The sequence below is a fragment of the Danio rerio genome, chromosome 11 (assembly GCF_052040795.2).
Source record: "Danio rerio strain M-AB ecotype USA chromosome 11, GRCz13ab, whole genome shotgun sequence".
NCBI classification, from domain to species: Eukaryota; Metazoa; Chordata; class Actinopteri; order Cypriniformes; family Danionidae; genus Danio; species Danio rerio.
In genome coordinates, this window is record NC_141031.1 from 12,513,469 (window position 1) to 12,526,337 (window position 12,869).

The window sequence follows — 12,869 nt, forward strand, 5'->3', positions numbered from 1 at the left end:
TACTGTATGTAAATTCACAGTAAATTATTGTGAGGTAGTTCACAGTAATTTACTGTGGTTTTGTCACATTAAATTATTGTGAAATTACAACCATATATTGTAACTTTACAGTAGATAATAAAGTCTGTTACTGTGATTTCACAGTATTATCTTGTAGAATTAACTATATTTTACTGTGAATTTGCAAAACGATTACTGTGATTTAGCAGTAGGTTGCAGTTTAAATAGCTGATTTAACTGTAAAGTTACAATTATATCCCGGATTACTGTAATTTAACAGTTTGGTGCTGTAAAATTTCAAAGCAATTTTAGGTCACACAAAAATGAAAATTCTATCTTGATTTACTCACTCTCAGGTTGTTCCAGCTCTGTTAAAAATGTTTTTTTGTTAAACACAGGAATAAAAATATCAAATAATTCTCTTTGTGTCCAAACAACCTGAGGATGCGTAAATGACGACAGAATCTTCATTTTTGGGTGATCTGAGAAGACTCTAAAATCAAAATAAAAACAAACACACATACATTTTACAGATTTATTTAACAGCTTAATGACATCTGTGTAAACATTTCAGAAAACTTTCAAAAGGTGAAGGTGAAGCCTCAAAAAATACTATAAGAACATATTAATAAAAAAAATCTGACATCATATGTAGCATACATATAAAAAGCAGTGCTTCAGAGTGCGCTCTCTCTGTCTCTCATTATATATATATATATATATATATATATATATATATATATATATATATATATATATATATATATATATATATATATACATATATACATATACATATACATGAGAGAGAGAGAGAGACAAAACTTCTTGCTAAATTAGGCAGTCGTCTATTCAAGGTCAATCATTTTCCTGATAATTTTACACACTTGCTGGTTGATGTGTCTTCTCTGCTTCTTTGACTTCGTCTGTCTCCCATCTCCAAACTGGTGCCCAAAAAGCACCTATAAGCAAAAGGGCAGAAAAACAGTTAGCTTCATACAACACTACTGGGACACTACTGCTGCACTACAGAGCAAAATTACTGTTAGCTCAGTTTGAACATGCTGACAATACTGTAGCTCAGTCAAACTGCAATCATTTAAACAAAAACATCTGAAAAACATTTCCATCACAAACACACAATCAAGAACAGTCCAACAACAAATAGTGGTTTTAATGACCTAGGCAGAGCATTTTAAAACAGTTGATTTGATTTACACCTTCTGTTTACAGACTATAATCTAATGCTGGGTTCACACTTATTGCAAAGTTAACACATGCATCACAGCACTTGCTCTTGAATACTAGCAGGATGTTTCTTGCATCAAGCTAATTTTTTATGATTTAAATATTAGGAAAATTTTGCAAAAAAAAAACTTGATTGAAGTGATACAGCACTTGTGTTGTATTCATTTCAATCAAGTTTTTTGCAAATATTCCAAATATTTTTCAACGTTTTTTGAGTTTCACTTAATTTGTGCTGCCCAGTAAAAATTTCCCACTATTTATGCATTTGCAATGACTTGTATGTAATCCACTCACCTGAATAGGTAACTTCACATATGATATAAGAGCCCCATCCTTTTAAAGACAGCTTCCCCTCTGGTCTCCAGCACAGACAAACAATTTGTGTCTGCAACACGGCCCTTTATAACAAGGGGACAAGGGGAGTCATGACTTGTGCTCCTATACATTCCTTGTTTCCCCCACACCCCCCCCCCCCCCCCAAAACAAGCCCTCAGTTACAATATTTATTGTAGACATTACCTTAAATTCCAGAGTGCAAAAGGCAACTTCAGCATACTTCAGTTTCAGACCAGATTCAAAGTCAGTTGTGAAATCCAGGTGAGGTCCCATGACCACTCGACCCTCCAAGGAATAAGACTAAAAGGGGGAAAGAAGGACTAAATTAGAGGTGTTTGTGATAATTAAATTTGTTTGTAGAAACAAAGTTGACATTCCATGCTCTGCCAATTAAAAACCAAGCAAACAAACACATGCCCAGTAAAATTGCTGATAAAAATAAAAACTATAGTTTAAAAAAATCTTTGTCTAATATTTACTACTACTGGAGGTACTGGTGGAACTTCTGGAAGAAGAAAAAGAGTTTGTACAAGAAACTGCTCACAACAAATCTGTGAAAAACCTGACATTTAAAAATCTAATAAAAATGAGAAAGGCATCAACATTACCTTTAATAATCAAGCGAGGGTTAATTGGTAGCATCAGTGTTTCAACATCAGTGGCTGTGGCTGCAAAAAAATTTGAATATAATAAGAGTAGAATAAGACTCAACCTAACACACGCACACTCTCTCTCTCTCTCTCTCTCTCTCTCTATCTATATATATATATATATATATAGGTTTAGATTGTGATAATGAATTTAGGTTATATTTGTGTGCTCAGAATTTACACTCACCTCACACTTCAGCTATTATCAGGTACACCTGAACACCAAAAAATAAAATCTACAGTTAGTGACAATATACAATTAAGTTAGTTCTCATTAGTAAATGTTAGCACTGCATTAACACCAGTGAGAAATATACAATATGTACTGTGTTAGTTTAAAAGAATACAACTGAATTGTATTATAAGCCTCATTTAATAAAACAGTTAAGACTAGTTTCATAATGAGTTTAGTTTATTTAACTAACTTAACGTTAACGTTACAGTGAACAAAATTAACATACATGATGGTCACTAACCGTAACGTTAACTTAAGTGAAGGTCAGAGCTTACCTTAACTTTAGTCATTTCACCTTTACTTCAGTCTTGTACTGAAACAGAAAATGCAGTTGACAAGAAGTTAATTAAAGAAAATTCCCTTTCTTTTTTCAGGAACTAACGTTAACGTTATGCTAATACCTCAGAAAACACTACAATTGCCATCTGGCGTCGTTAATTTCTTGCTTTAAAAAAAGGCGCGCTTAAACCCTGTCCGTGCGAGTACAACTAAAGTACTCGGTAAATTCCTGTTAAATGACATGCACTATAAAGAAATACACATACAACAATCATTTAACGGACAAAAGTCATATTTTAACACTTACCGAGGATGAATCCGTTGGGTGAAGAGACGACGGCGTTGTCTGTGGTGATGGCGCTTGTTTGCGGTCGAGTCGAGTCAGTTCTGTTCAATGAATCGGCTCCTTTAAGTGAACAGTAAAGAGTCGAATTCGGCTCCTTTAAGTGAACAGTAAAGAGTCGAATTCGCCTGAAAACGATTCCGTTTTGTATAATATTGTAAGACGCAAACATATAATTCATTAATATTTCATCATATTGCTTGGTTCGTGTACTGCTTGTACACGAATTGCTTGTTGATCACTTCGAGCTCATGAACACGTCTGATAAAATACCTGAATCTGATTCAATGTCACACGAGTCCTGAACCGAAGCAGTGCAAGAGTAATATATTGATTGAAATATAAAGTTAATTATTTTCTTCGCCATTCAAAATATTACATATCTCTGACTTTAACAATAAGAATAAAGTTCGTTTGGAGTGTATTGAGAATTATTATTTTTTCCTCCCAGGATTCATTTCGCACCAAGCTGCATCAAGCTGTAATGGTGGATGAGAAGGCACATAATATTATAAATATTGCTTGTAATATGTAATGAAATAAAGTTTTAACACTTTTTCATGCGAGAATGTAGTTCTTCAAAACTCAAATCTGTGGACTGTTAGTAAAGATTGTGTGTAATTTTAAGTGTGTTTTGCCGGTAGCGGAGATCTATGACCTCCAGGCGGTAACGGCGCTCTTTACTCATGTATCCGCCGAGAGGCGCCTGTCTTCAGGCTAGACATTGGGACAATTGCCCCGTCTTCGATGGCTCTATATGCGTCAGAAAATGAAGTTTTAACTGTTTTTCATGCTAGAATGTAGTTGTTTAAAACTCTAATCTGTGGTTTATTTATATAGATAAAAAAATAATAATTTATATATATATATTTAATTCTGAGATTAGTGACCTCCAGGCGATGACAGGTGCCCAATACTCATGAAACCGTCTAAAGCAGACATTTACCCTGACATTGAAATAATTGTTGGCTGTTTAACAGTCTTTGGTTTCATTAATTAATTACTTTTTATTCCAGTTTATTATGTTTTGGCTAAGCACACAGTTATGTTCATTAAATATTATTTCCTATTCTATGTTAACTGTATAAAATTAAATAAAGGTGCAGTACAATCAAAAAGATGTTGGTAACCAAATCGTTTTGGGGGCTATAACATTCTGTTATTATCTGTTAAAAGTTCATTTGTATTAATTTCTACGTTGAGTTTAAAAAAGGTTTGAATTTCTATAACTAATGTGCAAAAGATATAGCCCTTTTCACAGTAATTTGCTGTAATCATGCTACCTGCCGTAATTTCACAATAAAATTATGAATACAACATATTACTGTGAATTTTTCAGTTAAATACTGTGAAGGGATACTAATGTAATTTACTGTGAAAAATTACAGTAACTTGTTGTGAAAACCTGGAAATTTTTTACAGTGTATACAAATGTTACCCTTGAATATTTTAACTAAAATTATTGGAAATCATAAGCTTCTCTAAAAACCCAAATAAATATGTTATTGAAAAGATCAAATATAAAGCTGCAAAGAAATTAAGATATTAGATTTACTGTTTATGTGTGTGTGTAATTGTTTTATTTTACAACATTTTGTTTGTTTGCAGAAAATGTGTCAAAATAACCAATGTTTTCATTTATTGTGATTTAGTATTAGGGTCATTTCTATACATATTGATTTCTTAACATAATACTAAAGTTTTTACTTTAGATAAGTTGTATAGAAACAAACAGCATCTTTTTGTTATTTTGACAGATTGTCATTTTATGCTCTAAATGACAACATTTAGTTATTTTAATATAAATGTAGAATAAATGTCATAAGTAGTTTGCAGCACAAAACAAAACCTGTTTAACTCAAACACATAACAATAAATCATTAGATTTTAAAAAGTAATATATGATCTCTTAGATTTTATTCCCCCCAAAGCTATATTATTATATTATTTATGTCTTATATGATCTATTTATGAGAAAAATTACTTTTAAAATGCAGTTTCAACCATGCTTGTTTTGGCAGAAGACTCACCTGCTCGTGTCTTGTTCTCCACCGATAGCTCCAGACATGTCAACTAAACTTCCCGCAGAGGATATGGAGAACGTGACTGAAGGTCTCTTGTCCAAAAGGTTGTTAGAGCCACTACAGCTTTTAGTTCTGAAAAGTTTACTGAGTCGGATTTTAAGCGAGCCCTTCCTGGATTTCCCTGGTACTTTTAGAGTCTTCTCTCCCCCGCTCGCTGCGGAAAGATGCGCCCGGCTCGAACTCCGGGCCTTCGGCGTGGACGCCTGGCTGGAGCATGGCGTCTCCTGGCTGGGTTCGGCTTGGGAAATCACCTCGGGAGTCAGTTTGTCAGCGGCGGGAGCCTGGGGCCTGTTGTTTACAGAGTCTCGCAACAAGCAACACGTCGGCGAGCAAAGTCCCCCGGACACCCCCATAGCTTGCCCGGACAGAACCGAGGGGAAACACTTTAGCGCAAACGCGCCGGGCTCCGTGGTCTGGGACTCGGGCTTCTGACAGGCGTTGATGCCCAGGCCGTTCACCTCCTCTGACCCGAGGCCCTCCAGCACCAGCAAAGCATCGCTGGTCTCGGTCGGGTCCTCTCCCTGCCGCATCCCCGCCGAGCCCAGCACGCTTTGACAGGAGCAGTGCTGCAGCTCGCCATCCTTGAGCAGAAATTCGGGTACGGGAGCAACTCCCAGCTCGCCGAATTTCCTCGCGAGCTCCAGAACTGGACCTTCGGGGAGCTGGAGCTGCCGCTGCACTGTCATCGAGCTCGTTTTGTGCTCCACAACCGGCGGCCAGTCCTGTTGGTCTGTGATCAAGCGATGCCGGTGGCAGAGCTCGCCTCCATCCGTATCCGTAGCAACCGCTGGCAGTTTGAGCTGTGGATGCAGCGTCCATGTAGGCGGATGCTGAGCGTCCACAGCGCCGGACTCGGAAGCGAGTAGCGCTTGGTCCTCAAAAGCCCTGCGCTGATCCTCCGACTTGTTCTCGGAAAATCCTTCAGAGTCTCTCGATATGTTTCTGAATACCAACAGCTGAGGCCCCATTCCACCTCGGTGGGTGAGATCGTACCCGTGGGCCTCGGCTGAATGGAGAGGAGGCGGCGGCACAGACAGCGCAGGTCTGGTCGCCATCACTCCCGCGTCAGGTGCCTCCGTTCCGCTGGCCTGCGGAGCTTTGTTCACGGCCGAGATAATGCCGTGATTCTGCGTGCATTCAAAGTTCCCCTTGATAGCCACTGTCAGTCCAGTGCCCGACGACAGATTCCCATTCTCCTCGTCCAAGCGGTCATCCTCGGCCGCGGAGACCAGGCGCATCAAGACAAAATCGGGAGACATATCTTGCGCGTTGTTCATTATTATTCCTCAATATACTGAAGGAATGAGCGATATCGGCGTTTCACATTGCTCCAGTCATGAGATCTCGGTTGTGTGATGATGGTGATGATGGTAATCCTCTTGGTGTTAGTTAGCCCCCTCACACAGCGCCAGACAATTAGTGCATATAAACTCTATTTCAGTCGCTCCTTCAACATTGCGCACGTCCTCGTCTCATTTCGCGTCCGGCCTTAAAAATCTCAACGGGTCTTTGTAGGGTCATACATAACGCTTCGTTTCACGCAATCCTAACGGCGTCTGTGGTCACATTACTGTCGAGGCCCCACCCGCCCGCTCACTTCCGCAAATTCGATGCGTTTCGTGTTTGGTCTTATCGGTGCCATTGCTGTCCACTTGGCTGCAGGCTATGTGCTGTCCCCCTTAGTGACGTGCACCGTGCTGTAATGTTGCTTTCATGTCATTTAGCGCGCTGTTGTCTGGAAGATGGCCTGGCCAACTGATGTTTTATGATGCATCAATTGCAATTGCATCGCCTTTCAGACGAACGAAACTATTCTTGCATTACGAGTGAAAGACGATTTGCTTTTGCACGATATCATTATTTCTCTGACGACTCTCATTTTGACATGCTGAAATTAAAGCATCATGCCTAACGCAATGTTCATAAATGCACCCAGAATTATGCGTAAAATGTGTATTTTATTATAGACATGTAAACAAAATAACTTAATGATTTATTATCATTAAACATGACACGGGCTGTTTTAGACAATATATCTATGCAAATAGAAAATTTTCAGCATTTAAACGAAAGATTATTTTTAAAAAACTTCTTTCTTCATTTATATGTTAATCTGTAATGAATCAGCAGCAATAATTATTTTACCACTTTGCTAAAACACATTACATAATATGGAAATATACATATTTTAAAATAACTGCACATGATAATGCTCATAGATGCCTATAGAGAGAGAATACAGTTATTGTTTACATTCACCCATTGTTCTGTGGTCAAGACTTTTCATTTGCTATGTATTAGTGAAATGCAATTTCATTGATGGACCGAACGGTGTCGCTATACACAAACATTTGCACATGTTCACAGAGCCCTTTAAAACCTGCCATCTCATAACACAAAGAGTTTATGAATTTTATTACAGTCATGGGTTACGCAAATATCCAGCAGAAAATGTGTCTTCACAGTAGGCTATGTTATCTGAGAGTTATCACATGCATTCAAAACATCATCTCTAATTAAACACACACAAAGCGGTTGGACACTGCTTAGCACTCAAACAAATACACATATATTCATCCATGAAAACCACTGACACAGTTTTGTTTTGATAACTGTCCATGTCTGTGTGTGGATGCACATATGTACAGGGGCACACAAGCAGCCACAGCCTCTGCAGTCCTGAATGGGGGTGGGGCCCCACAGGAATGAGTGTTGAATCTCAGAGCCCTGTTGCCATGGCACCAAAACAAGGATTCGCCTGCATTACCCAGTATGACTGGATTTGTCTGAATCATCTTTCTCTCTCTTGCACACACATATCATTGACAGACGTTAATTCATGTAGTACACATGTGCAACATGTTTTTTTCTTCTTCTTTATTTGTCTAACTCCCCTCCTCTACAAAATGCTATCAGAGTTCTATCAGAGATTAACATTGCACTTCATCTGCCAAGCAGATGCAGACTTGCATGCACATGTTCACAGATGCACAAAGTAGCACATACATACACAGTCCATAAAAGACCACTCATGACTGACCCAGCCGGTGAGTGTTGGGTTAATCCACAAAGCGGTGAGATTCTGATGCATACCCCAACAGAGAGGATTACCCTCCCATCCTCTCATCCATCAGCCCATCCTCATGCACATGCACTCATCATAACAATCCAACATTAACAGATGTGCCTCTCTCAGCACTCACCACTACCGGGAGATTGGGAGAGGGAGCGAGAGAGATGGGAGAGAGGGAGAGATTTAGACTGCAGAGTGTGTGAAGAGGTGAGCGGAGTGAGAACCAGGGGTATTCCACATGTTGTCGGTTTCTAGTTGATCTCTGTTTCTCTCTTCAGTTTCTTGATGAATAATTAACTCCACACAGGCTGGAGATCCAAGTCTTCATGGTCCCGGACAGTATCACATGCAGGGTGGACACGATCAGCTTATTTCAGGACGCATAGAACTCTGAGTGTTACCTCTCTACCCTCTTGAGCTTCATCTTCAGCTTTGAAAACCAGTGTTCGTGTATGAGTGCACACTTATTTTGCGAGTGAGGCACTTTTGGGAAAGCAAGGAAAAAGGAAAAAATGGAGGCCTGCGTTTTGAAAGCATCTTTCAGGACGTGACAAAGCGCCAAGCTGATCCTTTCCGTTGTAAAAAGCTTTGGAGAAGCAGTTGCTAAAAGTATGGGCCCATCTGCTGGTGTGCTACCACTACTTCTGCTGCTGCCTAGACTACTTTGTGCTCAGCTCAGCACGGTGTCTGAACTCAAGGACACATCCAGCTTGGAGTTCACCCCAACACCTTTTCTGACTGACCCAAATATCACCGCAGGAAAAGGTTTGTCTCCTAGCCCCCAAGCCACCAGTCTACCTCCTGTAACAGTGGAGGACCGATCCGCTGCAGAAAGCTACCTCTACAATGGCGATTCGTCCTCCTTGGCTGCCTCTACCTGCACACGAACTTTCCAGCTGCCCGTTCGGCGAGGACCTCCACCTCGAGACCTTCTCCCTCTTTTGCACCAAGCCATAGCATCTCTGACAAATGCTGCCAACTTTCTCAACCTCATATTCCAAGCTAGTGAGCTGAGAGAAACCAGTGTACGAGAGGATATAGAGTGGTACCATGCACTAGTCCGGACTATGCTTGAAGGGGATCGGCCAGGCTTGGTCAGACGAGCTTTTCTAACATTCGACGCCGACCCAACAATCCAACAGCCCCAGTTGGTGCTCCGTGCCTCCAAAGGCACAACACAAGACATTCTCCTGCAGGACCTCACATCTGCCTGGACCAGCTTCCGTCCTCCTGCCCCTGACCAAAGCTGGTTTGATATATTCAAGTCTAGCTCTCCGCCCCTCCATGCCTTGTCCAAACGGGTTCTTCTAAATGACCTAAGCACCCTAGACACTCCCAAGTGGGCACGTGGGGACAGTTATGTGATCAATAGCAGTGGGGTTCAGTGGGGTGAAGGTCCTTTCCTTGAGTGTGTTGATGGCCGTTTTTTGCCAGGGTGGTTACTTAGCCTTTCAATGCCATTTTATGGGTTGAAGCCAGACCTCAGCCCAGAGTTCAGGTCAGTAAACTTTCTTTAAATTCTTGTCTAAATGGTTGCTCATTTGTGTACTCAAAATGCCTTTCAAAACTGTATGTGTCCTACTATAGGGATAGTTCATGTAAGAATGGACATTCTGTCATCACTTTTTTTTTTACTACCTTAATTTAGTCTGTGGAGTACAAAATAACACATTTCAAAGAGTGTTTCAATGTTTTTGCCCATACAAGGAGAGTTAATGAGGTCTAAATTTACCCCATTGGACTCCAATGACTTTCACTCTAGACAAAAAAAAGAAAGTAAGTAATTAGGTTTGCGAAGACATGAGAGTAAGTAAAATAAAATTAAAATAATGTCCATTTTGGGTAGGCTATCCCATTAATTTAATTACTTATTTTAAGTTTACTACAAGTATTGTTACTTTTTTGCTTCTCTTTGTGTTCTGGTGATAGGGGTGTGATTCGTGTCGACGTCAACATCCAGGGATTTAGCGTGGATCAATGTGCCACTGGAGATTTCTGGTTCGCAAACACACACCAGTGTAATCGGACCAGCATGGAGGTAAGAGTCTACTGACCTCAGGCTGACTTCCTGTTGGTCTACAAATGGTCATGATGTCAGCGTTATTAAGTTTTATTAAAATTCTGGCAAAATTAATTTCTAAATATTACTTAACAGGAATGAAAAATGAAGTCAGTTCTCATCATCATGTAGTTCCAATCCTGTACTTCCTTTAGTGGAATACTAGTTTATATAGAAACTAGTTTATATAGAAACCATATTGAAGTTAATACAGTTTATTTGTTTAATTATAGCTAATGCAGCAAATAATATCAATCATTTACAATTATTTAAGAATAAAAAACATAATCTGGGTATTTAATATGTTATTAAAAGATGCTAAACATAATTTCATTGTCATTCAAGAAATGACTAGATGTAATGCTCTTATTCATATTGTCAGGATGAAAAGTTAGCACCATCTGGAAGAAGAAACAGACAGAGTTTTAATCTACAATTATTACAATAGTACTTTATAGGCCATATGTTCAGAGGATGAATTTCATTAACCAAAGGACAAGCAGTGGCAAAGCACATTTAGAGATCAATTTAAAATGCTTGACTGAATTGGTGGTGAATTTATTTATTTTTTTCTTTTTGAGCATGCTTGATTCTCCACTGTATTGTAGCCGTTAGGTTAGCTTTAGAATTTAGTTATCGCCTTTGATCTCTTTTATTCTGTAAATTACACAACAATTTGCTTTGGATTCAAATTATTTATAAACTGCTTCAATTTATATTATATGTACACTGTAAAAAAAAATAATTTTACGGTTATTTCTGGCAGCTGGGGTGCAGGAAAAAAAAAGTAAAATAAAGTTCTTTAAATTACAGAAATTTACGGTAAAATAACAGACATTAAATTACAGATATTTACATATTAAATTAAAATTTCTGATAAATTTCTATAATTCAACCTCTGTTATTTTACAGTAAATTTCTGTAATATGACAGCCTTTATTTAACTTTTTTCCAGCACCCCAGCTGATGAACATAAACCGTAAAATTACTTATTTTGTTTTACAGTGTATACAAAGTCATGTTGAGTGATAGTTCACCCAAAATTCCTCAATTCTGCATATCCAAAGGACAGACATACAAGATATCTGTGTTCCACTAAAAAAAGAAAAATGACAATTTATTTGTTATTGTTTTAGTGGGAAGTCCTTTTCAATATTTTTCAGTTCATGTTTATTTACAGTTGCACTTTTACAATGTAGATTGTCAAAGCAGCTTAACATAGACGTTCTAGTACATTGAAACTGTGTCAGTCCAGTTTTCAGTTCAGTTTAGTTCATTTCAGTGTGATTTAAATTTTACTGCTGAAAGTCCAAACACTGAAAAGCAAATCCATTGATGCACAGCCAAGCAATCCAGTGGTGACAGTTGCGACTTTTAACTTTAATACTACATGTTTCATGTCTCTCTCACTCTCTCACTCTTTACATTATTAAGCTTAATACATCACCTGCTTCACTCTTTAAATTGCTGGCCTGTTATATACATTTTCCATTTCCTGTTCCCACTGTTTTCCATCATCATCCTCCCACTTTCATCCAGACCTTCTATTTAAAGATGTGAGCACTGGGTGCAGGATGATCTGAAGGATTAGACTGATAATCCTGTGATGCTCACATACACAACCCCCCACCACCAACCCACCCAACTCTGACCCCCAAACATAGAGCAGAAGCTCTACACCACCCACCCCCAAGACTCAGACAACCCCCTCCCCACCCCCCTCATCCTGACCTACCAGAGCACAAACTCACAGGTGTTGACAGGTTAAACAACGGCAGGATTTGGCACACTGAACGAATTTAATGAGAATTGACTTGATCCGCCTATAAATGAAAGGAGCAGAGTATTAATAGAACCCTTTTTGTGGCATGATGATGCATCATTGTATGAAATATTAATTTGACATGATGTATGATATATTTACATGGGTATTTAAAGAAAAAGTTGACTCAAAAATGAAAATTTTGGTGTCATATATTCACCATGAAGTGGTTTTAAACTTTTATGAACTTCTTTTTTTCCTGATGAACACAAAATACAGCATGTTGAAGGATGTTAGAAACCAGTAGACAAATGACTGTGCAAGTCATTGGCAATAAGTTACCAACACTTTTTAATTTATTCTACTCAATAGCTTTTCATGTATTTCAGTAAAGTACAGATACAAAAATGAGTGTTAGTTTAACTAAAGAGTTACTGTAATACTAGTTTACAGTTTACACATATTCTATGTAATTACTACAGTAATAACAACGAATCATGCACAATTACATGCAACCAATCATACACAACTTTCTTATTGTAAACCTAACCATAAAATAAGTACATATAGTTAACTAATTATATGTAGTAACAATACAGAATAACTGGGACTTCACAAAAAAAATATGTAAAATTTACATTAAAAAAGGCAGCTGTGGTTGCCAGAACGTTACCGCATAAAATATGGTAGAAACCATTAAAGAATTTTCCATAATTTTTAATTAAATTGCCGTATTTCATTTTTTTTACAGTATTATACACCAGTGTTTTGAAGTACAAACATCGACATGTCATATCTTT

The 12,869-nt window shown here is 38.4% G+C and overlaps 3 protein-coding genes across 8 annotated transcripts in view; 1 reads left to right on the forward strand and 2 right to left on the reverse strand.

The window, feature by feature from the left end:
* socs7 (suppressor of cytokine signaling 7) overlaps nucleotides 1-6,974 on the reverse strand; it is a 42,878-nt gene extending 35,904 nt beyond the window's left edge. The window contains exon 1 of one of the 3 annotated variants that reach the window (XR_015501975.1): nucleotides 4,521-6,778. Coding sequence is in view for 2 of the 3 variants with exons in the window: in NM_001287077.1 (NP_001274006.1) it covers nucleotides 5,122-6,452 (1,331 nt within the window). In the remaining variant the exon portion in view is untranslated. 3 annotated transcript variants of the gene reach the window in all.
* The window catches only part of npepps (aminopeptidase puromycin sensitive), a 302,499-nt gene that overhangs the window by 179,765 nt on the left and 109,865 nt on the right, over nucleotides 1-12,869 (reverse strand). The window lies entirely within an intron of this gene.
* Nucleotides 1-12,869, forward strand: part of gpr179 (G protein-coupled receptor 179) — a 99,394-nt gene that overhangs the window by 38,845 nt on the left and 47,680 nt on the right. Inside the window, exons 4-6 of one of the 4 annotated variants that reach the window (XM_087273305.1) lie at nucleotides 8,372-8,455; nucleotides 8,527-9,746; nucleotides 10,178-10,286. In XM_087273305.1, coding sequence (XP_087129431.1) covers nucleotides 8,860-9,746; nucleotides 10,178-10,286 — 996 coding nt within the window. In that variant the 5' untranslated portion in view covers nucleotides 8,372-8,455; nucleotides 8,527-8,859. The remainder of the gene's footprint in view (nucleotides 1-8,371; nucleotides 8,456-8,526; nucleotides 9,747-10,177; nucleotides 10,287-12,869) is intronic. The other 3 variants (XM_087273303.1, XM_087273304.1, XM_087273306.1) reach the window with 3 other exon arrangements.